This window comes from Dendrobates tinctorius, unplaced genomic scaffold (genome assembly GCF_039654945.1).
Source record: "Dendrobates tinctorius isolate UK_male_01 unplaced genomic scaffold, ASM3965494v1 ptg000166l, whole genome shotgun sequence".
NCBI classification, from domain to species: domain Eukaryota; kingdom Metazoa; phylum Chordata; class Amphibia; order Anura; family Dendrobatidae; genus Dendrobates; species Dendrobates tinctorius.
In genome coordinates this window covers 13,950,953-13,975,770 of record NW_027361833.1, presented here as the reverse complement: position 1 = coordinate 13,975,770, position 24,818 = coordinate 13,950,953, and the positions used below count along the sequence as shown (strand labels likewise).

Sequence of the window (24,818 nt, the reverse complement as noted above, 5' to 3'; positions counted from 1 at the left end):
CTTATTTAACAGCATTTTCCTCACATCTGCCTAAAATTTATGCATAATATTGTAAATATTGGACAGCATAGCTCTGTTTAATGTGTAGGGGCTGCTACCATAAGCTGGACATCAACTTCTATACTCTGAGCTCTTCAGCTTATTGACGGGGTTGTCAGGTTTCAGACCATCCACTGGTCTGACATTGAAAACCCATTCTGAGGATAGGTAATCAGTATTCGATGTCTGGACAACCTCTAACTTTGCAAGATGGGAATACCCATTTTGTAGGAATTTGTATCTAAAGATAGGAAATACCTAGAATGTATGTATACTGTACCGTCAGGTGGACCAGCCAGATGTGGGTCTTGAGCCAATTTCAGCGTGTTCCTACTGTATACACTAATGGCAATGTGCTCCGTATATTGAAGGCAATACAGTATGATGGTACAGATTATTGGACACTATGGCTCTGTGTTACCAGTAGATGTCATGGAACTCAAGAAAGTTTTCTTCCTGCACAGGATTTATCTACAATTCATGTTCTGCATATTTACAACATTGCTATGAAGGAACAAAAACAACCACCATCTAATTTATTTGTTAATTTGTGCAAAGCGAAAAACATTCAATCACCAAGTGCTTAATGAAAATCAAACTGTAAAATAAACTTTCTTGTTTTTGTTTTCATCCATTGCCTTAGTCAACTGTGAAAGCCGCACATAATAGAGGGAAACTGCTTCTCACTTAGATTAATGCCGTTAATAACATTATCTCCGAGAGCAGAACATTTATTCTTTCCTAAACTTTGTGGAGTACAATGCAGCAGTTTGGAAACAAAGATGAGTTTCAATATTTGGATGCTAAAATGTTTTGTGGTTAAGCCTATAATGTAGTAATGTAACATATATATTCCATTATATATCAGAAGATGACAACGTGCCGGCTAATGAAAAAACTCAAATGCCAGATGAGGAGAATCAATACGAAATAACAAAGGACAAGTTAGAGCTGTTGTTTTTCCCTGAAGAAGACTCTGAAGAATGGATGTTCTTTCAGAAGGTTCTAACCACAGTTCAGACCTGGTTTAGCCTGTTTGGATGGGCTAGTGGCTGCAATCCTATTACTATTCCACAATCTCTATGGAGGTAGGGTAAAACTGGAGAAATATCTAGAACCTCTTCTGCGCCCGTATCCATCATATGCATTATACACCTATGTCTTATGACATTGAGAATGATATGTGAGGGAGGATGCAGATCATTAGAGCCAGGGATTTTATCTGACTGTCCTATTGTCCTAATGGACAATTCTCTATTTGAGAATGTAATATCTATTTTCTGGATTTCACTTTCTGTCACTATGTAAATTGCACAGTTTACTTTACATAGCCAGACATACAGCTAGGAGTGGAAACAGACAGAAGAGAGCCCTGGTACAAGAGCAATATATGGGCCCTTTGTAGTCCAATCGCTCAATATATTGATCAATATTTTGCTAAATGTCTCATTTTGAATGCAGTAAGATATGTGCATATGCACCTCATGTTATGCGTTCTGACCACTGGCAGTGCTGGCTCTTCTCTTTTTATTGCAAATTGGTTTTGTGGCTGACCACCACTGTTGCCGTGCACGCTGGGTCATGTTCGCCATCTTTTCTGTGTTTATTGTGATTGATCTAGGCTGCTGTGCACACTCACGGCAGCCCCGCCCTGCCCCAGGCTTTATTTATTTTTGCATCCATGTCTGAGCCTGCATTGCCCTTCATCTGTGTTTGCTGGTTGGGCAGTGTGTGGAGGTCAAACCTGAGATGTCTGTGTTCAGACCTGGTTGGCCTTCATCTGCACCTGCTCCATCTGGCTGCACGGGAGTGATGCAGATATGCTTCAGGTATGGATTGCATTTGATATGGTCTTGCTTTTAAAACATTTAGGAGGCCGCAATGGCACAGTGAATAAATAAAAATGTAGAGTAGGACCCCCCATATGAGATTGCCTTGGCGTGGCGGGGTGGCTCAATATATTGATCAATATTTTGCTAAATGTCTCATTTTGAATGCAGTAAGATATGTGCATATGCACCTCATGTTATGCGTTCTGACCACTGGCAGTGCTGGCTCTTCTCTTTTTATTGCATTATACACCTATGTCTTATGACATTGAGAATGATATGTGAGGGAGGATGCAGATCATTAGAGCCAGGGATTTTATCTGACTGTCCTATTGTCCTAATGGACAATTCTCTATTTGAGAATGTAATATCTATTTTCTGGATTTCACTTTCTGTCACTATGTAAATTGCACAGTTTACTTTACATAGCCAGACATACAGCTAGGAGTGGAAACAGACAGAAGAGAGCCCTGGTACAAGAGCAATATATGGGCCCTTTGTAGTCCAATCGCTCATTATAATACCCAATTTCACCTACTTTACTGATGGAAGTGGACTCCCATATCGTTTTGGCCCCTGAGCAACTGCACAGGTTGTACCATTGTTATGTCTGCCCCTGTATACAACACATACAGCTTACTAATGCCTGAAATAGCTACATTTTGTATCTACTTTGGTAGCACTATACATTTAGGGCTAAATGAAAATGTCACAAATTATATGAACTGTAAGGATATGTACATTGTATCTGTAGTGCGACCAGGCAGACATGTCGGGGTTCTGGTCTTGCTTTGATTTTACTTCCTATTCAGTCTATCTACTAAGAAAGCTCCTGCACACCCCAAAAACATACCATGGGTGTTATGCACCCAACGTATGCCAGAAAAGTGTACATTTTTATGCAGTATTAACTGTGAGGTAGCGCTGTCATTCACATAGGGGATCACTTGCTTGACAGCTAACAAATCACATCCAGCACAGGTTTTCCATAAAACAATCGCGGTCCAAGCGGTTTATTCAGCATCATAATCCATGACCAGCAACATAAACTTCATATCAAACGGCATAGCGTCCATGACAGAGCTCCACTCTGATTATCCTGTACTCACACAGGTTATGCAATGTCCATTTCGCAGGCTTTCTAGCCTCACAGTTCTCACCCCGTCAGGGTTTTACATCATGGCTGCTTCTCCATTCTGCAGACATCCACTCCCTCCTCTGGGAACTCTCAGACACGTGCAGCCATTACACACAGGCACTTCAGGGAGGCAGACACATCTCCCAGCGAGACCTTCCAAACGGACCAATCGGGTCCCTGCATTCACCACATGTGACCTACCCTGGCCACCTTATATGGTCCGTAGCCACGCCCACAGGATCACATGGCTATGACCTCATCACAGGTGCTTGAACCTTTCACACACACACTTCGGAATAGCGTTCTTAAACACACCCCCTGGGTGGGTTTGTAGGTAACTGGGCCGCCCGTCTCCCCAGCTACCTGGAGACTTCTCCCTGACATATTGAAACAACACATCAGCAGTATCACTGCTGATCAACACACACATCAGTCTCCATCCATAATGGTCATTCATGACTCTGCCATTCATCCTCTCTCCTAGGACATCCACACAGCGCCCCCTAGCAGACACAGTGGTCACTACACCACAGAACATACCTTCTATGCTGTCCAGCTTTATGCAAAAAGGCCAGTGTGCTATAAATATATTTTTTACAATGGAGGTCAATGGTTGTCTCAGCTTCTTAAATTGGTAAAATAGCAAAGTGCTTGTAAAAACAAGCAACTTTACAATTTATTTCTTACTAAACATCTCTCTGTTCTAAACAGAATAATTTTTACTCCTATAGTTTACTGCTAATTACCTTGGTTACCACTAGTGATAAGTGAACATGCTTGGATAACGTGCATCTGGCAGTGCTCGTATATTATGTTCAAGTCCCTGCGGCTGCATAATTTGTGGCTGTTAGACAGCCTGAACACCTGTGTGGATTCCCTAACAAATAGGTAATCCCCTCATGTGTTGAGTCTGTCTGACAACTGCAAATCATGCAGCCACAAGGACTGGAACATAATATATGAGCACTGCCAGATGCTCGGATAACACCCGAGCATGCTCAGATAACACGCACGTTATCCGAGCATGTTCGCTTATCACTAGTTACCAGCCATATCTGCAGTCTATCAGAGGTGGCCATTTTCTAGGCATGGAGCATTTCTCTTACTGGCACCTTTCTTTACCACTTGAAGCTGGCCGGGATCCTAGAGCGTAAGCACAACAATGCTGTCATCTTGAATTTTCAATCCGGCAATCACTTCCCCTCAGGATGCCAGAAGGCAGAGGAGTGGTGGGCTCCTGAGAACGCATCATGAGGAAGACCCTTTAGGCTAAGTGCACACGTAGCAGAAAAGTTCTGCTCAAAAACCTGACTCCCTTCCCAGAAACCGCGCCTTTTTTGTCTTCGCGTTTTCCGCGCGTTTTCAACGCGGTTTTTGTGAGTTTTTGCACGGTTTTGATGCTTTTTTTCCGGCGCGTTTTCAAAATGCATTGAACTAGCCAGAAACGCGGAAAAATCCACGAAATTAATGAGCATGCTGCGTTTTTTTGGCGCGATGCAAAATGCATAGAAATTAATGGGAAGCTTATTTTTAGCGGTTTTATAGCGGTTTTATTGGCAAAACCACTAAAAATACCGCTAAAAAACGCTGTGTGTGAACACAGCCTTAAAGAATGCTACTGAATGCATTCACCAAATACTCCCATTTGAGATATATGAAGGGGGAATATTTGTAGTAAATGCTCTTAAAATAAGCAAGAAACTAAATGTAAACAGAACCTTAGGTATATTTTTACATCTTCCCCATGACTGGGACATACAGTATATGTATACCAAACTGAGCGTGGTCTGCATACATTTACCCGATTCTATGAATCCCTTTGGCCTTGTCTCTTCCACATAATACATTTAGCACACATTGTATGCTGCAATTTTTGTGATACAATTTACTGTAGATATTTGAGGCATTTTCCTTGATATACATACCCATTGTGTGAGAAAGCTATCTGGTTTGATTTGATGTATATTTGGCTTAATAGACGTGACCAGCAAAAGATTGTGCAAGAAAGTTACCACTTATACAATGGTAAAATAGATTGTTTGCTTCTATACTACAAAGACGGTTATACGGATTTGTGTGCTATTGAATTTAGCCTTTTTGGAACTGATTCATGATCGTGTTTACACAGGTTTTCTGGAGTAAAACACTTTGAAAATTTGCTAATATGTTTGCACAATGCTAAGTTATTCAAAAATGTTGTGACTTTTGGAGTTTTTATGCCAGTCCTGGCCAGCTCCGCCAAAGTGGCTGGTGCATTGGTAGGACCGGTGGGGAGGGTACACGAACCCACCAAATTCATCAAAAGTTTTTCCACTTTTATATTGACATGAATAGCATTTCTGGCGAGGTGCAAGAAAATGAATAAATAATTAATTTGACTCATCTTTCCCCACCATACCCCTTCATTAAGACCAACATGAACAAGTCTTCATAAATTGGTCCCTTTGTATTAATTTCTATTAATGATTTAAGGCTTTTGCATTAACAAGATAACTTTTTTCTGTTATTCTCTACAGTATTAATAATTTTTCCAAAATGAGAAGTGTATTTTCAATTTTTTTGTATTTCTAATGCTTTCAGCGGTGTATGCAAAGTCAAGTTGTCAAAGTCTGAAGGAAAAGCAACGAAAACAATAAATCTTGGCAAGCAGACAAAAACCATTTATGACATGCTGTTCTACCTGAGCGGACAGATGCTGCCTGGAATTACTGCAAGCCAGTCATTGCCCTCTGATCCCACAGAAAGAGTCCTACAGCTTCACTGGCAGCATGCGACACTCCTCACTTTCCTCAAGTAAGCCTTGACATTTTGAGAGATCTAAATAAATGATTTAAAAACATGATAGAAATAGAAAAGGAACGCTAATAATAACCATGAACTGTAAGATGGATGCACTGAAGTAAAAATGTAATCCATGAGGATTTTAAGGAAACATACAGTATTGCAATGCTAATGATGGCTTTATAATTTAAATGGGCTCTCCAGTGAAAACAAGTTATCACCTCTCAACAGGATAGGTGATTAATTGGTGGCGGTCCAACAACTGTTTGCATGTTTGACGGCCATTACATTCATTCCCTAGCGCTGGGCTCGGCTTTTTCGAGCAGCCCCACAGAGAATGTAGCAGTGTCCAGGCATCCTACCTGCTGCTCCATTTTGAAATGAGGATGCAAGAACCACATCAAAGGTAAAAGTTCACCATTCTGCTAAACGGTGTGGGTATCAGTGTTCGGACCCCAACTACTTGTTTTCACTGAACACCACCTTTAAATTTTATTGCGGCTACTATGTTTAAGTGTGCCAGAGTTTAATACTGTGGACTGTCTAGTAGTAACAATATAACTGCTGTAGGTCTGAAACTATGACAGTGGTGCTCTGGTCACTGCTATAAACCATAGTCCAATACATCCAATGATCCAAGAAAATTCTTCTTCATGTTGGATAATTTCTTCAGGTTCCTTCCCAGCTCTGGAAATGAATCACAAAGAGGCAAAGTGCCTATCATTTAGTTATATCTATTCTTTCAGTGTCTTTTTAGGAGATTAGTGGATTTCCTTAGTTTCTGATAATTTTTTTGCTTACTGTAGGACAATCACCAACTGCCTCATAAGAGTGTGTTTTATTCTTTTGGATCTCGACAATTTATGGTCACAGATTTAGGCTATCATGGTGGTGGGGTCATGACATGAGCTCAGTGTTTACCTAATGATCATCACCGACAATGTTATGATTTTAGGGTTACATGCCAACCTATGCTGGCATGTAGCCCTACCCATTAAGTCTGGCCACACTCCAGTTATGTGGTGTACATTTCATTGCAAGATTCCCTGAGTTTAATAAAGAGTAAACTACTAAGTTTTCAGTATGAAAAAAATGTATTTCAACACATAAAGCCTAAATGTACATCAAAAGGACACCCTTTGGGAATATATTCCCTATTAATATAGGCGCGGCTGTTAGCCTCCATCTTGAGTCTTTTGAGGAGGTAGTGGAAGATAGGATTCAAAAGAAGTGCAGGGCTATAATGAACAATAATACACACCCACTATACGAGCTGTTCTTGAATCAGAAGAGCACATTCAGCAGCCGTCTAGTCCTACTAAGGTGCAAGAAGGAGAAATTCAGGAAATCGTTTGTGCCTACTGCTATGGGGATGTATAACAATTCACTAAGGGTGAAAGATGGCTATGACCTAGGGCCGGCGCACTAATGTAAAGGATCAGAGACTTGTGTACCTTTGTTTGTTACGTATTGTGGTTAGTCATGCGCAGGATCTGTGTCTAGTAATTACTCTATGTAATGCTGTTTGTAATGTAATGTATTAATGCTGTTCGTAATGTTTTGTTTGTAATGTTATTGTAATGCTGCTGTGATACCATAATTTCCCTCGGGATCAATAAAGTGTATCGTATCGTATCATAATATGTTTGGCATATATCTTGAGAACATTCCCGATGTATATCTAAATCACAGATGTCAAAGGGGCTGGAAAGCAGCCTAACATATGGACTTTCTACTTTTCTGAAACACTTTTTTAAGGATCTGCACACACTGTTGTTAGTTTTTCGTTAGAGGTATACGTCAAGAAGATTTCTCAACGTATAGCAATGATCAAAGACTCTGCCCCCGGAAATTCATAAAATAGCATACATTGAGCCCAATTCATTAAAGCTTTTATGCTAGAATTCTGGCCTAACAAGCTTTGAAAAGTTGCAAAATTTGGGTGATAAAATTTTGCAGCTTATGGCATTCTCATACCATTATCATCTATACATTAAAGGGAACCTGTCAGCAGTTTTGTCCGATATAAGATGCAGCCACTGCCTTTCAGGGCTTATCTACAGCAATCTATAATGTTGTAGATAAGCCCCTTATCTGACCTGAAAGATAAGAAAAATAAGTTTTATTATACTCACCTCTGGGGCGGTCCAGGTCTAATGGGTGTCGCTGGTGCGGGTCCGGCGCCTTCCATCTTCTTGCAATGCCGCCCTCCTGCTTTCTCCACAGGCTCCCCGGCATCGCGCTCCTGCGCAGGTGTACTTATCTGCCCTGTTGAGGGCAGAGCAAATTCCTCAGGCGCTGGGCCTCTCTGACCTTTCCGGCACCTGCACACTGCAGTACTTTGCTCTGCCCTCAACAGGGCAGAGAAGTATGCCTGCGCAGGAGCACGATGCCGGGGAGCCATGAAACAAGCAAGAGGGCGGCATTGCAAGAAGATGGTAGGCGCCAGACCCGGACCTGCAACACCCATCAGACCGGACCGCCCTGCAGGTGAGTATAATAAAACTTATTTTTCTTATCTTTCAGGTAAGATTGGGGGCATTATAGAATGCCGTACATAAGACCTGAAAGGCAGTGGCCGCATCTTACGGTCATCTTAATGATTCAGGAGCATTTGTCTCCAACATGTCCCCTCACCAATCATGAATCGGGGCCATTGTCTGTTGGTCATTTTAAAGGGAATCTGTCAGTAGGATCATCCCTCCTAATCCATCTATATGAGCATGTAGGTCATAGGACGTTTAATACCTTTATATCTGTGAACTGATGTCAAATTCCAGAAAAATCTACATTTTTCTCAATATGTAAATGAACTTTTAAGATCTATGGGCCGAACATAGATCTCCCTGAGAATTTACTTCCATATAATAACTGACAGTCTGTTATCCTGATGTACAAGTCTCACATTGGTAAAGCCCCCTCTTATTTAAAATAAGCTTTGAGGGCAGATTCTCAGGGAGATCTATGTCCTGTCAATATATCTTAACAGCTCATTTGCATATTAAGAAAAAACATGGATTTGGGTTAAGACATCTGATCATAGATATTAAGGTATTATTTTATTCAATTTCTATGACCTGCATGCCCATATAGATGTCTTAGATGGGTTGATCCTAATGACAGGTGCCTTTTAAAAAGATATACTTGTGGAAAACCTTTTTTGGCACAGACTACTGTACTTTTCTGTACAATTTGAAAAAAGTGAAAATAATTCCTACTACCCAATAGAGGTTAAGAGTGCACTCTTTTGGATCTATTGGGTGAATGAGGCCTGTGGATATGTTTGACTTTATATAGGTCGCAGATGTGGTGTGCACAGAGCTTAAGAAACTTGTCCCTAAATCCTGTTATCATAAAAAGAGTATTCTAGAATTTTCAACAAGAAAGGGGAAAGTTGAGTGTGTCTGATCTTCAGATATTCTTTAGTTCCCTGGATTGGTTTTAAAATCAGACTAGAAATGATCAGCCTTACAAAATGAATCAATGTATAAATATACATATAGCAACACTATGGTAGAAAATAATCCTATATATCATGATAGATAGGAAAAAGTAGCTGGTAAATCATGCTTGGACTTTACTTCTGTCTGTCTGTTTCCCGTTTGTTCTTAGAAAGAGAAAAGAGATTTCTTTGACTTGGAAAATAAGTGCTACTGACGTGTTTGTGTTGACAGCAATCATTAGAATTTTGAAAAATTAATTAAAGTGGACAACTTAGCCTGCTGCTCAATGAAAATCTTGGCTGGATCAATTATAAAAGCTAATTGACATCACTTAAGCAGACGGTGCAAGCAATAAGCAACTAACGAACCTTTAATGTATGATAAATTACCTAGGAGTGATTTGGGGGGAGAAGAACAGTCATTTTTCACTTGGAAAGACTCTGTGCTACCTCATAGTTTACTTCTCCAAAATCTGAAAACTGAAGATGAGTGAACGAATACTTCTTAGTTTAATGTTCTATAGTTCGTTTTTATGGAATTTGTATTCCCATTAGGTTAGGAATAGCTTATGCTGTGTATTAGTTATATGTCATAATTGGCAACTTAAATGCCTTTGTCAGCAGAAGAAAAGTCATTAAAATGTGACAAATATGATTTCAGATCATTCAGAATGATTACGAACTGAAATAGTTTGATTAAATGATATTACTGTTTTTTTAAATCCTGCAATGTAGTTTGCATTGTATGTGCAGAAGATGCAACAGAGCTGAATGTATTAAGTTACCTTTTCTTTTGTGTAGCGTGGTACCTCCATGTGTTAAGGTAATTGAGTAGGCTTCCCGTAGGGCTATTGAAACCACAGATAACACATTGTACCCTATTACATTGGAAAATTCAGCTCTCCCACATCTCTTTATCATATTATGTTAGCTTACTGCAGTATTATCTATACACATATCTTACAAATTGATATTTCTATGTATTCTATACAGAAACCAGGGAGCGTCTGTTTCTCACATAAAACCTGAATATCTGTTTGAGCCTCTTGATTATGAATGCTGGATGCAAGTACAGGTAAGTTTTATTTTTCTTAGTGTGATCGTGACCTTAGTGAGGCTGTCTGACAGGCGGCACCCCCACCAATCAGCGGTTATCAGCTCCGATGGTGGCCAGATGTAAACTGTGTACAGAAAGAGTTGTGGTCGCGGCCAGGTGCAGCAGATCCATTCCTGTTCTAGAGATTGTGTAAAAAAATATCAATACAATTTTTTCTGTTTGCTTTATAAGCTTTTTACAGACCGTTTTCTCTCATCTTGTTACTATGCTTGATAGGTTGACTTTGTATTTGTCACACTATGACATAGGGAAGACTTCTAAGTAGTCTAAGAGCTCTTTATGATCATCAGTGCTCTCTTTAATGTAAACCTGTTGTCATTTTTTTCTACCCCATACTAATGCCACCCGTGCATGGGCATTGTAATGCTGATTATATCCATAGCTTTACTTTAGAAATCTGTTATTATGATTCTAAGAAATGTACTGTTGAATAGTTATCCAAATGAGCTGCAAGTGCAGTGGGCGGGGTTTGCACTTACAGCTCTGCTGCCTTCTTTTGCTATTCTCCGTGCCTACCACTTGTGTACTGTCAATGGCTGACAGATAACTTTTCAGACTACCCGCTCGCAATCATTCCCCGTGACAGTGCATAAGCGGAAATCTCCTGATGAGGAAGTCAGACATTGTCCGGTGCGATCTGCATAGCTTGCAGATTCCTCCAGACACCAACCAGTCATTTTTTTCACTGAAACGAGTGGCGTGGAAGCGAGTCAAGAATCTTCTACACCTTGTTGCTCACTCCCACATCGGTTATACTACCTAGTGAACAAGATGGTCAGTGGTGAGGGAGGCAGGTCACTGAAATAAAAGTAACCTGTCAGTTACTGACAGGAGACCGGCAGCAGGTGGAGAGGATAGGGAAAAGAGGAAGCAGAGCTGTGAGTGCAGACCCCATCCACTGCACTTACTGCTCATTTGCATAACCATTCAACAGTACATTTCTCTTAACATATCCTAGGGGTTCCCATAAGCCAAAGTCCCACTAATCCTAATCCATATTCTAATCCGTATGACTACCTACAGTCATTGATATGCCATAAATATCTGCTCATTGGAGTCTGACTACTAAATCTCAAAAAAAATGTTACTAGGGTTTGTATATTTAGCCTATCAATTGTTGCAGAATAAGTTGGTGCTATATAAATTGAAGTTAATATTATTTGTTATTGATATTCCATAACCAATGTTTCTAGATCAGTATTCCCATTAAAGTGGAGGACTTGTTCAGTTATTTTCTATCAAAGTCTGTTAAAGTCATTGAAATGGCCATATTTCTATTAGTAATAATGTACTGTGATTACACAGAAAAGTTCTAGTGCTCACATGTCCACTCATCACACTATGGCAAATCCAATAATGTCCTCCAAAGGGAAAATCACATAAGGGGGTGTGCACATTATTTTCCACAAAAATATTCACTATTTGCGTTTTTATTTTAAAAGTCACTTTTCTTTTTTTGTATTATAGTATTCATCGCTATTTTTGTGCGAAATGCTTAAAAATTGCACTCAGTGTATGAATTTTTTACAAAGTCCAAAACTGTCTTTTTTCTTTGGATTTCAAAATTTTTTAAGACTTGCAACATTTTGCAAAATGGTGCAAAAAAGGCTAAAAATAAGTGACCTGGAAATCACAAACTATACCAACAAGGTCAAAGGTAAAATGATAGGTAAACATACTGTATATAAAATGAACTTTAACAATGGCATAAATTAAAAGAAGAATTTGTCAGAAATGAAAAACAGACGAAAAACGCAAAAAGCTAAACAAAAAAGTACAAATGTAATGATAATTTGCGCCCTATGTTCTTTAAGCTGTCAACGCTTACCATAGATTGCAAGGAGAGTTGACATTTCTATCGCATTTCTAATACAACAGATATCCTTCAGAAACTAAATGTTACTCACATGATAGTCTAAAGTGCCTCTAGTGCTGCACTTCTACAGAAAAATAATGTAATTTTACTTGTAACGCATTTTCTTCATGTCCTACAATTTATTCTACAGAAATTCCAATACCAAGTAGGTGGTATTGATGTAATACTGGTCATGAGCATTAGATGAAAAAAAATATAGCCACTAGTACTTGACTATAAAAGATCAAGCAGTTGTCAGTATCTAGTGCCCCTGAAATACAATCAATGCTTTTACAAGGAGTGTGTGCCGGTAACTTTTTTTCTAGTGGCAAACACTAAAATTATTAGTGCTTGAGATAAGAGCTCTTGATTTTCAGCTTTTCTTGCCAGATGTTTAGGCTCAAATTGTTTCATGGAAAGTGGCTGAGACTCAGACTACGGATTGATGTTTTGTTATGTGCTTTGTACAAAATTTGGCTGTTAGATGAAATTCCATCAAATCAGTTCAGTGTTTTCACTGAGCCAATTCCATCAAATCAGGCCATTGGTTTTCAATGAATAGTATGATACAATAGGAATTTATTAAATATCATAACTACACCATTTTCAGATGCTCACTTACATGATATACTGAAGTGCAAAAGGGTAACAATGTTTTGAACTTTTGACTTTCAGGCACCATATCTCACCATCCACTACTACTTCGAACATGAAACTTCTATAATTTTATAGACAATTATCTTGGATATATCATACATAAATTTGACTCTCAACTATTTTGCATATGAGTTATGCAGATTCTTGTCATGCCAATGTATTGATACTGTTTGGCTCCTAAAAATCAAAATTTAAAATTTTATTATTTTGTTAGAATTTTGTAAATATACCTATTCCACACTGCCTGAATCCTTCTGGGCATGCTCTCAATCAGATTAAAGCATATCTGATTATAAGTCTCTTCCACACATTCCTAAAGTTAGTGCAAACTGGTTGACTCACTTGGGCATGTAAACATCTTTTTCTTCAATTCTACCCACAAGTGTTCAATTGGGTTGAGGCCTGAGGACTGTGGTGGCCAATCCAGCACCTCTACTTCATTGTCTTTGAACCATTTCTTTGCCAATCTTGATAAATGCTTCGGTTTGTTGTCTTGCTGGAACACTATGTGGTTGTCACAATTCCTTTGATCAGAATGTCTCAGACTCATTGATGGACAGCTCTGTCATCCTGTCCTATGCTTGGGTGTGCTGAGCTGTTAGTGCTTTGATTGACAGCTCAGTTGACCTATTTGACTGGGACGTGCAGAGATTTCCACAGGTGCTCCCTGTTCTTGGTAATTGCCCTGCTATTTAGGTGAGCTGTCTGGCCCAGATCACGGCCAGTCAGAAGCTTGTTCTAAGCTTGTGCTCTCTGGTGTGTGTCCACCTGTTCCCTGTGCCGTAAGTTCTGATCATATGCTGCTGACCATTGGACTGTGTTCTGACTACCCATTTGTTATTTCCCCTTTTCATCTGATATTCTGCTGCTGACCTATGGACCATGTTTTGACTACCCATTTGTTATTGCCCCTTTGCAACTGATATTCTGCTGCTGACCTTTGGACCATGTTCTGACTATACGTTTGTTATTGCCCCCTTTGCTTATCCGATATTTCTCTGGTATTCTGACCCTGGCATGTGACCTGACTTACAACTTTGTATTTTCCCTTGATTTATAACGTGCTCTTTTGGTATTGACCCTCTAACGTCTAACTTTGCTGACTCACGGTCTGACTTGTGCTTCACACGGTGCTTGCATAGACATCTGTGATCTCACTATTACAAAGCATATGAGCCACCTCCACAGCCGTGTTTGCCGCATCAGAACTGATAGACATTATGATGATTTGACTTGTTAATGTTGATATTTTGACCCAATATCCACCCCTTGACTTTTGAATGAATTTATGGACTTCATTTAATTTCTAAGGAAGCAGTGGTATATTGTGTGATCCTCTGCTCCAACCACTTCTATGGGAGCAGTGATGTAATGTGTGACTCTGCTCTGTCCACTTCTAAAGAAGCAGGGGTGTATTGTGTGACCCCGCTTTGTCCACTTCTATGGAAGCAGTGGTATAATGTGTGACACAGCTCCATTCACTTCTATGGGAGCAGAGGTGTAATGCGTGACCATGCTGTTTCCCCTACATTACTACTCCCATTTAAGTGGACAGAGCATTGTCACACATTAATTTTCCCCCTCAAAAGAAAAATAATATTCAGAGGAGGTCACAGACAATTTTGCAGTCCTTAGAAAATTATTTTTGTCCTATTGAATCCCTGAGATTCCCCATATTCCTAATGTAGTCAAATGGGCCTCACATTGTGCTCCACAGTATAATGGCCACACATAGTGCATCATATAGTATAATGGTCCCTCATAGATAGAATAGATAAATAGAATAGATAGAATATATAGATATTCTGTAGACATATACTTTCACAAGTCCCCTACATATAATAAACTTGCACCCTTTAGTGCTTTTCTCTTTCTGTGCATTTAATGGTGTTTAGCCCTTGTTTACCCTAATAAATAAATAATTAAAAAAATTATGTGAGGTCCCTGCTATGTTTGATAACCAGCCAAGTTAAAGTAGACAGCTGCAGGCTTATATTATCAAACTTGCAAGGTCCCGGGTTATTGGCTCCTATGCAGCCTAAAAATACAAGCTCGCATCTGCCCCAGAAATGATACATCATCGCAGATGCTCCAATTCTGGCACTTTGCCTGGCTCTTCCTGATTGCCTTGATGTGGTTTTAATCAGGGTAATGGTAGTTGGGGGTTGATGACAGCTGTGAATGCTCAAAGTTACAGCTAGCATCAAGCCCTGGGGTTAGTAATGAAGAAGTGTCTTTAAGACACCCCTATTACTAATCCAGGAATGCAATTCCCCCCACAAAGAGAGAAAAATAAATTCCGTTTCCCCAGGATCAACAATGCAGAACAGCTGCACTAAAAATAGGCTGAACTAGATGGACATAAGGTCTTCCTTCAGCTTTCAAAACTATGTTACTATGTTTGTAAAGATACTCCCCAACACTTTCCCTGGTTCATCAATTTACTTTTGAAAAAGCCATGCAGGTCCACCGTAATCCAGGGAAACCGCCGTAGTCCACAAATGGAAACCCCAAAAACATAAAAGAGAAATAAAGACAAGACACTGTCCCTCGTTCACGAATTTGATAGAAACCAAAAATTTCCCATCTAGGTTTGATGTAGTCCATGGCGTTCCCGCAACAATCCTCAAATCCGACTTCCAAAGGCTGTAGCAGCTGCCACTCCGCATCTCGCTGCACTCCGCCAGACCCGAGGTGACATTAGTAACTACACCGCTCATCAGAGTTGCAGAGTCACGCTACCCTCTGTACAGTGGCCCCACATAGTCCCCCATAGTATAATGGCCCCACATTATACATATATTGCTCCAGAGTATAATGTGCCCCATATAGTGCACCACAGTATAATGGCCCCATATAGTGCCCCACAGTATAAGTGCCCCACACTGTAATGTCCCAATATACTGCAACACACTATAATGTGCCCCACAGTGTAATGTCTCCAAATATTGTACCATACTATAAGGTTCCCTACAGTATAATAGCCCCATATAGTATTCCACAGTTTAATGGCCTCATATAGTGCTCCATAGTATAATGTGCCCCACTATGCTCCACAGTGAAAAATCACACAAAAATTGAACTTAGTTAAAGTTGGTATACATGCAGCAGTATTTAAGAGATTCACACAGAAAAAGAAATCCCTGTGTAAGCGCTCAACGTAGAGCGCAAGATAAATATGAACCGAGCCTTTGATCTTTGTTAGGCAGAATAATCAAATCAATAGCAGGTGAAGAATTTGTTTTATTTATTTTTTTCTCCATTCTTTGTGAGGTATAAGTGAAAAATCTTCTTTATTCTTTGGGTTTGTGCGATTAATGTGATACTATATTTATATCAGTATTTTATGTTTGGCTGCTAGTAGTGATGAGCGAGTACACTCGTTGCTTGGGTTTTCTCAAGCATGCTTGGGTGTCCTCCGAGTATTTTGGCGTGCCCGGAGATTTAGTTTTCGTCGTCTCAGCTGCATGATTTGCGACTGCTAGACAGCTTGAATACATGTGTGGAATGCCTGTTTGCTAGGGAATTCCCACATGTATTCAGCCTGTCTACAAGTCGCAAATCATGCAGCTGAGACAACCAAAACTAAATCTCCGAGCACGCCAAAATACTCAGAGGACACCCAAGCATACTCGGGGAAAACCCGAGCAACGAGTATACTCGCTCATCACTAGCTACTAGCACATACTAAGAAATAATTTTTTTTACAAAAAAAAGTTTATATCGCCATATTTTGAGAGCTATATTTTTTCTGTATTTCTGCTGACAAAGTCATGTGATGGCTTTTTTTTTTGCAGAACGAGTTGATTATTTTATTAGTACCATTTTTGGGCACATGACATTTTTTGATCACTTTCTACTCTGATTTTTTGGGAGACAGAATGAACAGAAACCAGCAACTCAGGAATTGTTTATTGGATTTTCTTTAATGAAAAGACATATTTATTCTTCGGGTCAGTACGATTACAGGGATACCACATTTACCGTATTTACTCGTGTATAAGCCAAGATTTTCAGCCCATTTTTTGGGGCTGAAAGTCCCCCTCTCGGCTTATACACAAGTCATATACCTGGGGGTCAGTGGGGGAGGGGGGCGGGGGTGTCACAGATCATACTCACCCGTCCTGGCACTCTCTGCAGCCCCCTCGCTTCTCCACTGTCTCCCTTCCTGCCTTCAGCGGTCACGTGGTACCGCTCATTAAACTCATGAATATGCTCATATTCATGAGTGGTAATGAGCGGTATCACGTGACCGCTGAAGGCAGGAAGGAAGACAGTGGAGAAGCGAGGCTGCAGAGATGTTCCAGGATGGGTAAGTATAGCGATATTCACCTGTCCTCGTTCCCACGCTGCTCACCGCCATCTGCTGCTTCCTGTGTCCGTGATGTTTAGCCAGCAGTTGGCGCGGTGACTTGGTTAGTGCACGCCGCGCCCTCTGCTGGCTGAACAGTCACTGACAGAGGACTCGCAGACAGTTGTGAGCAGCAATGGACCCCGGACAGGTGAATAACACAGGTGCCGGGTCCTGAGCAGGAGAGGTGAGTATGGCATTTTTTTTGCAGCATATGGGAGCATAATGTATGGGGCACCATATGGGGCATATTCTATGGAGCAGCATATGGGGGCATAACCTATGGAGCAGCATATGGGGGCATATTCTATGGGGCAGCATATGGGGGCATAGTCTATGGGGCAGCATATGGGGGCATATTCTATGGGGCAGCATATGGGAGCATATTCTGTGGGGCAGCATATGAGGGCATAGTCTATGGGGCAGCATATGGGGCATATTCTATGGGGCAGCATATGGGGGCATAGTCTATGGAGCAGCATATGGGGGCATATTCTATGGAGTAGCATATGGGGGCATATTCTATGGAGCAGCATATGGGGGCATATTCCATGGGGCAGCATATGGGGCATAATATATGGGGCAGCACATGGGGCATATTCTATGGAGCAGCATATGGGTGCATATTCTATGGAGCAGCATATGGGGGCATATTCTATGGAGCAGCATATGGGGGCATATTCTATGGGGCAGCATATGGGGGCATAGTCTATGGGGCAGCATATGGGGGCATAGTCTATGGAGCAGCATATGGGGGCATATTCTATGGAGCAGCTTATGGGGGCATATTCTATGGAGCAGCATATGGGGCATATTCCATGGAGCAGCATATGGGGGCATACTCTATGGAGCAGCATATGGGGCATATTCTATGGGGCAGCATATGGGGCAGCATATGGGGCATAGTCTATGGGGCAGCATATGGGGTCATAATCTATGGAGCAGCATATGGGGGCATATTCTATGGAGCAGCATATGGGGGCATAATCTATGGGGCATTTTATGGGGGCATAATTTATGGAGCATTTTATGGGGGCATAATCTATGGAGCATCTTATGGAGGTATAATCTATGGAGCATCTTATGGGGCCATTATTAACCTTTGTGCAGCATTATATGGGGTGTATTTTGCATGGATCATTATATGGGGTTCCTGATTCAATATGGATATTCAAAAACATTTAACCTACTGATGTCTCAATTAATTTTACTTTTATTGGTATCTATTTTTATGTTTGAAATTTACCAGTAGCTGCTGCATTTTCCAACCTAGGCTTATACACGAGTCAATAAGTTTTCCCAGTTTTTTGTGGCAAAATTAGGGGGTCGGCTTATACACGGGTCGGCGTATATACGGTATATAGTTTTTTATGTTGTACTGGTTTTGCACAATAAAAACTAGTTTATGGAAAAAATAACTGTTTTTGCTTCACTATTTTATGAGAGCTATAGCTTTTTTATTTCTCCGCTGACAGAGCTGTACTCGTATAGTGGCTTTTTTTTGCAGGACAAGATGATGTTTTTAGCAATACCATTTTCTTTTACATTCATCCTTTTGATCGCGTTTTATTCCACTTTTAGTTTGGCAGATTAGTGAAAAAGCATATTTTTTTGCCACGTTTTTAATTTTTTTATGGCGTTTTAGACCAATTCATTCCAAACGCTGCAAAATCAAATATGTGTGCTTTTTTGTTTATTTTTGTATTTACATAAATATCTGTATTGGTATAATACTTTTTTTTTTCATTTCTTTTTATTTTATTTTGTGATTTTTTTTTTTCCAATTTTTTAAGATTTTTTTTACATTTTTACTTAGTCCATCTATGGGACTTTAACTTTGAGGCTGGGGTCACACTAACCGACGAAAAATATGGTCCATACTTTGCATGCGTAATACAGAGAAAGGCCAGGGTCACACTGAAGAGAAATATGGACGAGTGAGAGGCGTAAAAACCACGAATTGCACACGGGCAAATGATTCTCTATATTTCTCGCGCGTATTTTACGGTCCGTGCCAATCGCAGCATGCTGAGATTGTCAGCGCATTCTGGCCGAAATACGCCAATAAAAGTCTATGGGTGCGCAAGAAAAATGAATTACACACGGACCAGATGTGTGACTTACGAGAAATATGCACTGATGTCCTTTAACAAAAGCTGGCAATTCAGTGCGCGATACAGTAAAATCACACTGACATGTTAAATAAAGAAATGAAAGAATAGATATACACACACAGAATACATATATATATATATATATATACATATGTCATTGAGACATACAGTCATGGCCAAAAGTATTGACACCCCTGCAATTCTGTCAGATAATACTCAGTTTCTTCCTGAAAATGATTGCAAACACAAATTCTTTGGTATTATTATCTTCATTTAATTTGTCTTAAATGAAAAAACACAAAAAGAATTGTCCTAAAGCCAAATTGGATATAATTCCACACCAAACATAAAAAAAGAGGGTGGACAAAAGTATTGGCACTGTTCGAAAAATCATGTGATGCTTCTCTAATTTGTGTAATTAACAGCACCTGTAACTTACCTGTGGCACCTAACAGGTGTTGGCAATAACTAAATCACACTTGCAGCCAGTTGACATGGATTAAAGTTGACTCAACCTCTGTCCTGTGTCCTTGTGTGTACCACATTGAGCATGGAGAAAAGAAAGAAGACCAAAGAACTGTCTGAGGACTTGAGAAACCAAATTGTGAAAGCATGAGCAATCTCAGGGCTACAAGTCCATCTCCAAAGAGCTGAATGTTCCTGTGTCTACCGTGCGCAGTGTCATCAAGAAGTTTAAAGCCCATGGCACTGTGGCTAACCTCCCTAGATGTGGCCGGAAAAGAAAAATTGACAAGAGATTTCAACGCAAGATTGTGTGGATGTTGGATAAAGAACCTCCACTAACATCCAAACAAGTTCAAGCTGCCCTGCAGTCCGAGGGTACAACGGTGTCAACCGTACTATCCATCGGCATCTGAATGAAAAGGGACTGTATGGTAGGAGACCCAGGAAGACTCCACTTCTTACCCCGAGACATAAAAAAGCCAGGCTGGAGTTTGCCAAAACTTACCTGAAAAAGCCTAAAACATTTTGGAAGAATGTTCTCTGGTCAGATGAGACAAAAGTGGAGCTTTTAGGGCAAAAGCATCAACATAGAGTTTACAGGAGAAAAAAGAGGCATTCAAAGAAAAGTACACGGTCCCTACAGTCAAACATGGCGGAGGTTCCCTGATGTTTTGGGGTTGCTTTGCTGCCTCTGGCACTGGACTGCTTGACCGTGTGCATGGCATTATGAAGTCAGAAGACTACCAACAAATTTTGCAGCATAATTTAGGGCCCAGTGTGAGAAAGCTGGGTCTCCCTCAGAGGTCATGGGTCTTCCAGCAGGACAATGACCCAAAACACACTTCAAAAAGCACTAGAAAATGGTTTGAGAGAAAGCACTGTAGACTTCTAAGGTGGCCAGCAATGAGTCCAGACCTGAATCCCATAGAATACCTGTGGAGAGATCTAAAAATGGCAGTTTGGAGAAGGCACCCTTCAAATATCAGGGACCTGGAGTAGTTTGCCAAAGAAGAATGGTCTAAAATTCCAGCAGAGCATTGTAAGAAACTCATTGATGGTTACCGGAAGCGGTTGGTCGCAGTTATTTTGGCTAAAGGTTGTGCAACCAAGTATTAGGCTGAGGATGCCAATACTTTTGTCCGGCCTATTTTTGGAGTTTTGTGTGAAATGATCAATGTTTTGCTTTTTGCTTCATTCTCTTTTGTGTTTTTTCATTTAAGACAAATTAAATGAAGATAATAATACCAAAGAATTTGTGTTTGCAATCATTTTCAGGAAGAAACTGAATATTATCTGACAGAATTGCAGGGGTGTCAATACTTTTGGCCATGACTGTATATATATATATATATATATATATATATATATATATATACAGTATATATATATATTTATATTTAATAGAGTTCTACATAGCAGAATAGCCGCAAAATCAATTGCCGGCTTCTGTCAAATCATTCTAAAACCCGACATGAAATGACACATGGTTTATATACAGTAAACCATTTCATTTCATGTATTTTTTATATGTCCTTGACGAATAATTAAAGTAAGGTTTGTGTGTAAAATTTGGGACGTCTAGGTGTTAAATTAAGGGGTTAATTCATCGGAAAAAAATGCGTGGGCTCCCGCGGTAACATCGCAGCCAGAGAGGTAAAGCAGGTGAGTGAGAGCAAATTTTACTAGCCTTGAGAGGGACCATTGTTTTTGCCTCCCCCCTGGCTACAAAAATCTGCCCCCATGCACCCCAGAAAAGGTGCATCTATAAGATGCGCCTTTTCTGGCACTTATCCTCTCTATTCCCATTGCCCTATAGCGGCGGCTAATGGGTTAATATGAGTAGGTTAATGTCACCTTGCAATTGGAAGGTCAGGTCCCCTACTGCAATCCATCAGAAAGGGTTAAGTGGTTTACACAGGGACCGGTGCTAATGCGACCAGCCCCATGTAATGAATTATTTCATCTCTGCGCAGCCTCCCTGGCTGCCCGGAGATGAACTGATGAGCGTGGGAAAGTTTCTGCATTTTTTCCCACGCTCATTAGTTCACCACAGGTCAGCCAAGGACTCCGCGTAGCCTCACTGATGTCACTGGCTGACCTGAGGTGAACTAATGAGCGTGGGAAAATTTTTTCCCACACTTATTAGTTCATCTCCAGGCAGCCAGGGAGGCTGCGCAGAGATGAAATAATTCATTCTGGCAATGGTTTACATGGGGCTGGTCGCATTAGCACCGGTCCCTGTGTAAACCACTTAACCCTTTCTGATGGATTGCAGCGGGGAACCTGACTGAGCTGCGGAGAGGTAAGGATATGGTTGCTTTTTTGTTATGTTTTTGTTACAGGTCGATGGCTTTTATTTGGATTAGCAGAGGAATACATTTTGTCAAAAACTAGGTGTCTTTATTTCATTAAAATAATTTGTAATTAATGTCTGTGTGTTTTTTAACAGTTTAATAGTCTAGGGTTAATAATAATGGATAAGTATCTTATTGACACCTCTCCATTATTAATCGGCTTAATGTCAACCTTCCAATTGCAAGGTGACATTAAGCCATTAATATTAACCCACTAGCCACCGCTACAGGGCAATGGGAATAGAGAGGATAAATCTTATAGATGTGCCTTTTCTGGGGTGTCTGGGGGCAGATTTTTGTAGCCGGGGGGGCAAAAACAATGGTCGTTCTCAAGGCTAGTAAAATCTGCCCTCACTCACCTGCTTTACCTCTCTGGTTGCACTTTTAGCGCAGGAGCCCATGCATTTTTTCCAACGAATTAACCCCTTAATTTAACACCTAGACGTCCCAAATTTTGCACACAAACCCTAATCTAATTATTAGTCAGGGACATATAAAAAAACATGAAATAAAATGGTTTACTGTATGTAAACCATGTGTCATTTCATGTCAGGTTTTGGAATGATTTGACAGAAGTCGGCAATTGAATTAGCAGCTATTCTACTATGTAGAACTCTATGAAATATAAATATATATATATATGTGTGTGTGTGTGTGTGTGTGTCTCAATGACATGTACAGTGGGGCAAAAAAGTATTTAGTCAGTCAGCAATAGTGCAAGTTCCACCACTTAAAAAGATGAGAGGCGTCTGTAATTTACATCATAGGTAGACCTCAACTATGGGAGACAAACTGAGAAAAAAAAATCCAGAAAATCACATTGTCTGTTTTTTTTTCATTTTATTTGCATATTATGGTGGAAAATAAGTATTTGGTCAGAAACAAGCAATCAAGATTTCTGGCTCTCACAGACCTGTAACTTCTTCTTTAAGAGTCTCCTCTTTCCTCCACTCATTACCTGTAGTAATGGCACCTGTTTAAACTTGTTATCAGTATAAAAAGACACCTGTGCACACCCTCAAACAGTCTGACTCCAAACTCCACTATGGTGAAGACCAAAGAGCTGTCAAAGGACACCAGAACCAAAATTGTAGCCCTGCACCAGGCTGGGAAGACTGAATCTGCAATAGCCAACCAGCTTGGAGTGAAGAAATCAACTGTGGGAGCAATAATTAGAAAATGGAAGACATACAAGACCACTGATAATCTCCCTCGATCTGGTGCTCCACGCAAAATCCCACCCCGTGGGGTCAGAATGATCACAAGAACGGTGAGCAAAAATCCCAGAACCACGCGGGGGGACCTAGTGAATGAACTGCAGAGAGCTGGGACCAATGTAACAAGGCCTACCATAAGTAACACACTATGCCACCATGGACTCAGATCCTGCAGTGCCAGACGTGTCCCACTGCTTAAGCCTGTACATGTCCGGGCCCGTCTGAAGTTTGCTAGAAAGCATTTGGATGATCCAGAGGAGTTTTGGGAGAATGTCCTATGGTCTGATGAAACCAAACTGGAACTGTTTGGTAGAAACACAACTTGTCGTGTTTGGAGGAAAAAGAATACTGAGTTGCATCCATCAAACACCATACCTACTGTAAAGCATGGTGGTGGAAACATCATGCTTTGGGGCTGTTTCTCTGCAAAGGGGCCAGGACGACTGATCCGGGTACATGAAAGAATGAATGGGGCCATGTATCGTGAGATTTTGAGTGCAAACCTCCTTCCATCAGCAAGGGCATTGAAGATGAAACGTGGCTGGGTCTTTCAACATGACAATGATCCAAAGCACACCACCAGGGCAACGAAGGAGTGGCTTCGTAAAAGCATTTCAAGGTCCTGGAGTGGCCTAGCCAGTCTCCAGATCTCAACCCTATAGAAAACCTTTGGAGGGAGTTGAAAGTCCGTGTTGCCAAGCGAAAAGCCAAAAACATCACTGCTCTAGAGGAGATCTGCATGCAGGAATGGGCCAACATACCAACAACAGTGTGTGGCAACCTTGTGAAGACTTACAGAAAACGTTTGACCTCTGTCATTGCCAACAAAGGATATATCACAAAGTATTGAGATGAAATTTTGTTTCTGACCAAATACTTATTTTCCACCATAATATGCAAATAAAATGAAAAAAAAACAGACAATGTGATTTTCTGGATTTTTTTTTCTCAGTTTGTCTCCCATAGTTGAGGTCTACCTATGATGTAAATTACAGACGCCTCTCATCTTTTTAGGTGGTGGAACTTGCACTATTGCTGACTGACTAAATACTTTTTTGCCCCACTGTATATATATATATATATATATATATATATATATATATATATATATACATGTGTGTAACCTATGTGTATATATCTATTCTTTCGTTTCTTTATTTAACATGTCAGTGTGATTTTACTGTATCGCGCACTGAATTGCCGGCTTTTGTAAAGGACACTGGGTGCGTATTTCTCGCAAGTCACACATCTGGTCCATGTGTAATGCGTATTTTTTGCGCACCCATAGACTTGCATTGGCGTATTTCGGCCAGAATACTCTGACAATCTCAGCATGCTGCGATTGGCATGGACCATAAAATATGCGCGAGAAATATACAGCTGATGGGAGCTGCCCCATAGAAAATCATTGCCTCTCTCACTCGTCCTTATTTCTCTCTAGTGTGACCTCGGCCTTATT

At 40.5% G+C, this 24,818-nt stretch overlaps 1 protein-coding gene across 1 annotated transcript in view; it reads left to right on the top strand.

Annotated features, from left to right (window-relative positions):
* CFAP47 (cilia and flagella associated protein 47) overlaps positions 1–24,818 on the top strand; it is a 926,770-nt gene that overhangs the window by 318,991 nt on the left and 582,961 nt on the right. The window contains exons 30-32 of the mRNA XM_073550693.1: positions 908–1,127; positions 5,587–5,799; positions 10,223–10,304. Of these exons, the coding sequence (XP_073406794.1) occupies positions 908–1,127; positions 5,587–5,799; positions 10,223–10,304 (515 nt within the window). The remainder of the gene's footprint in view (positions 1–907; positions 1,128–5,586; positions 5,800–10,222; positions 10,305–24,818) is intronic.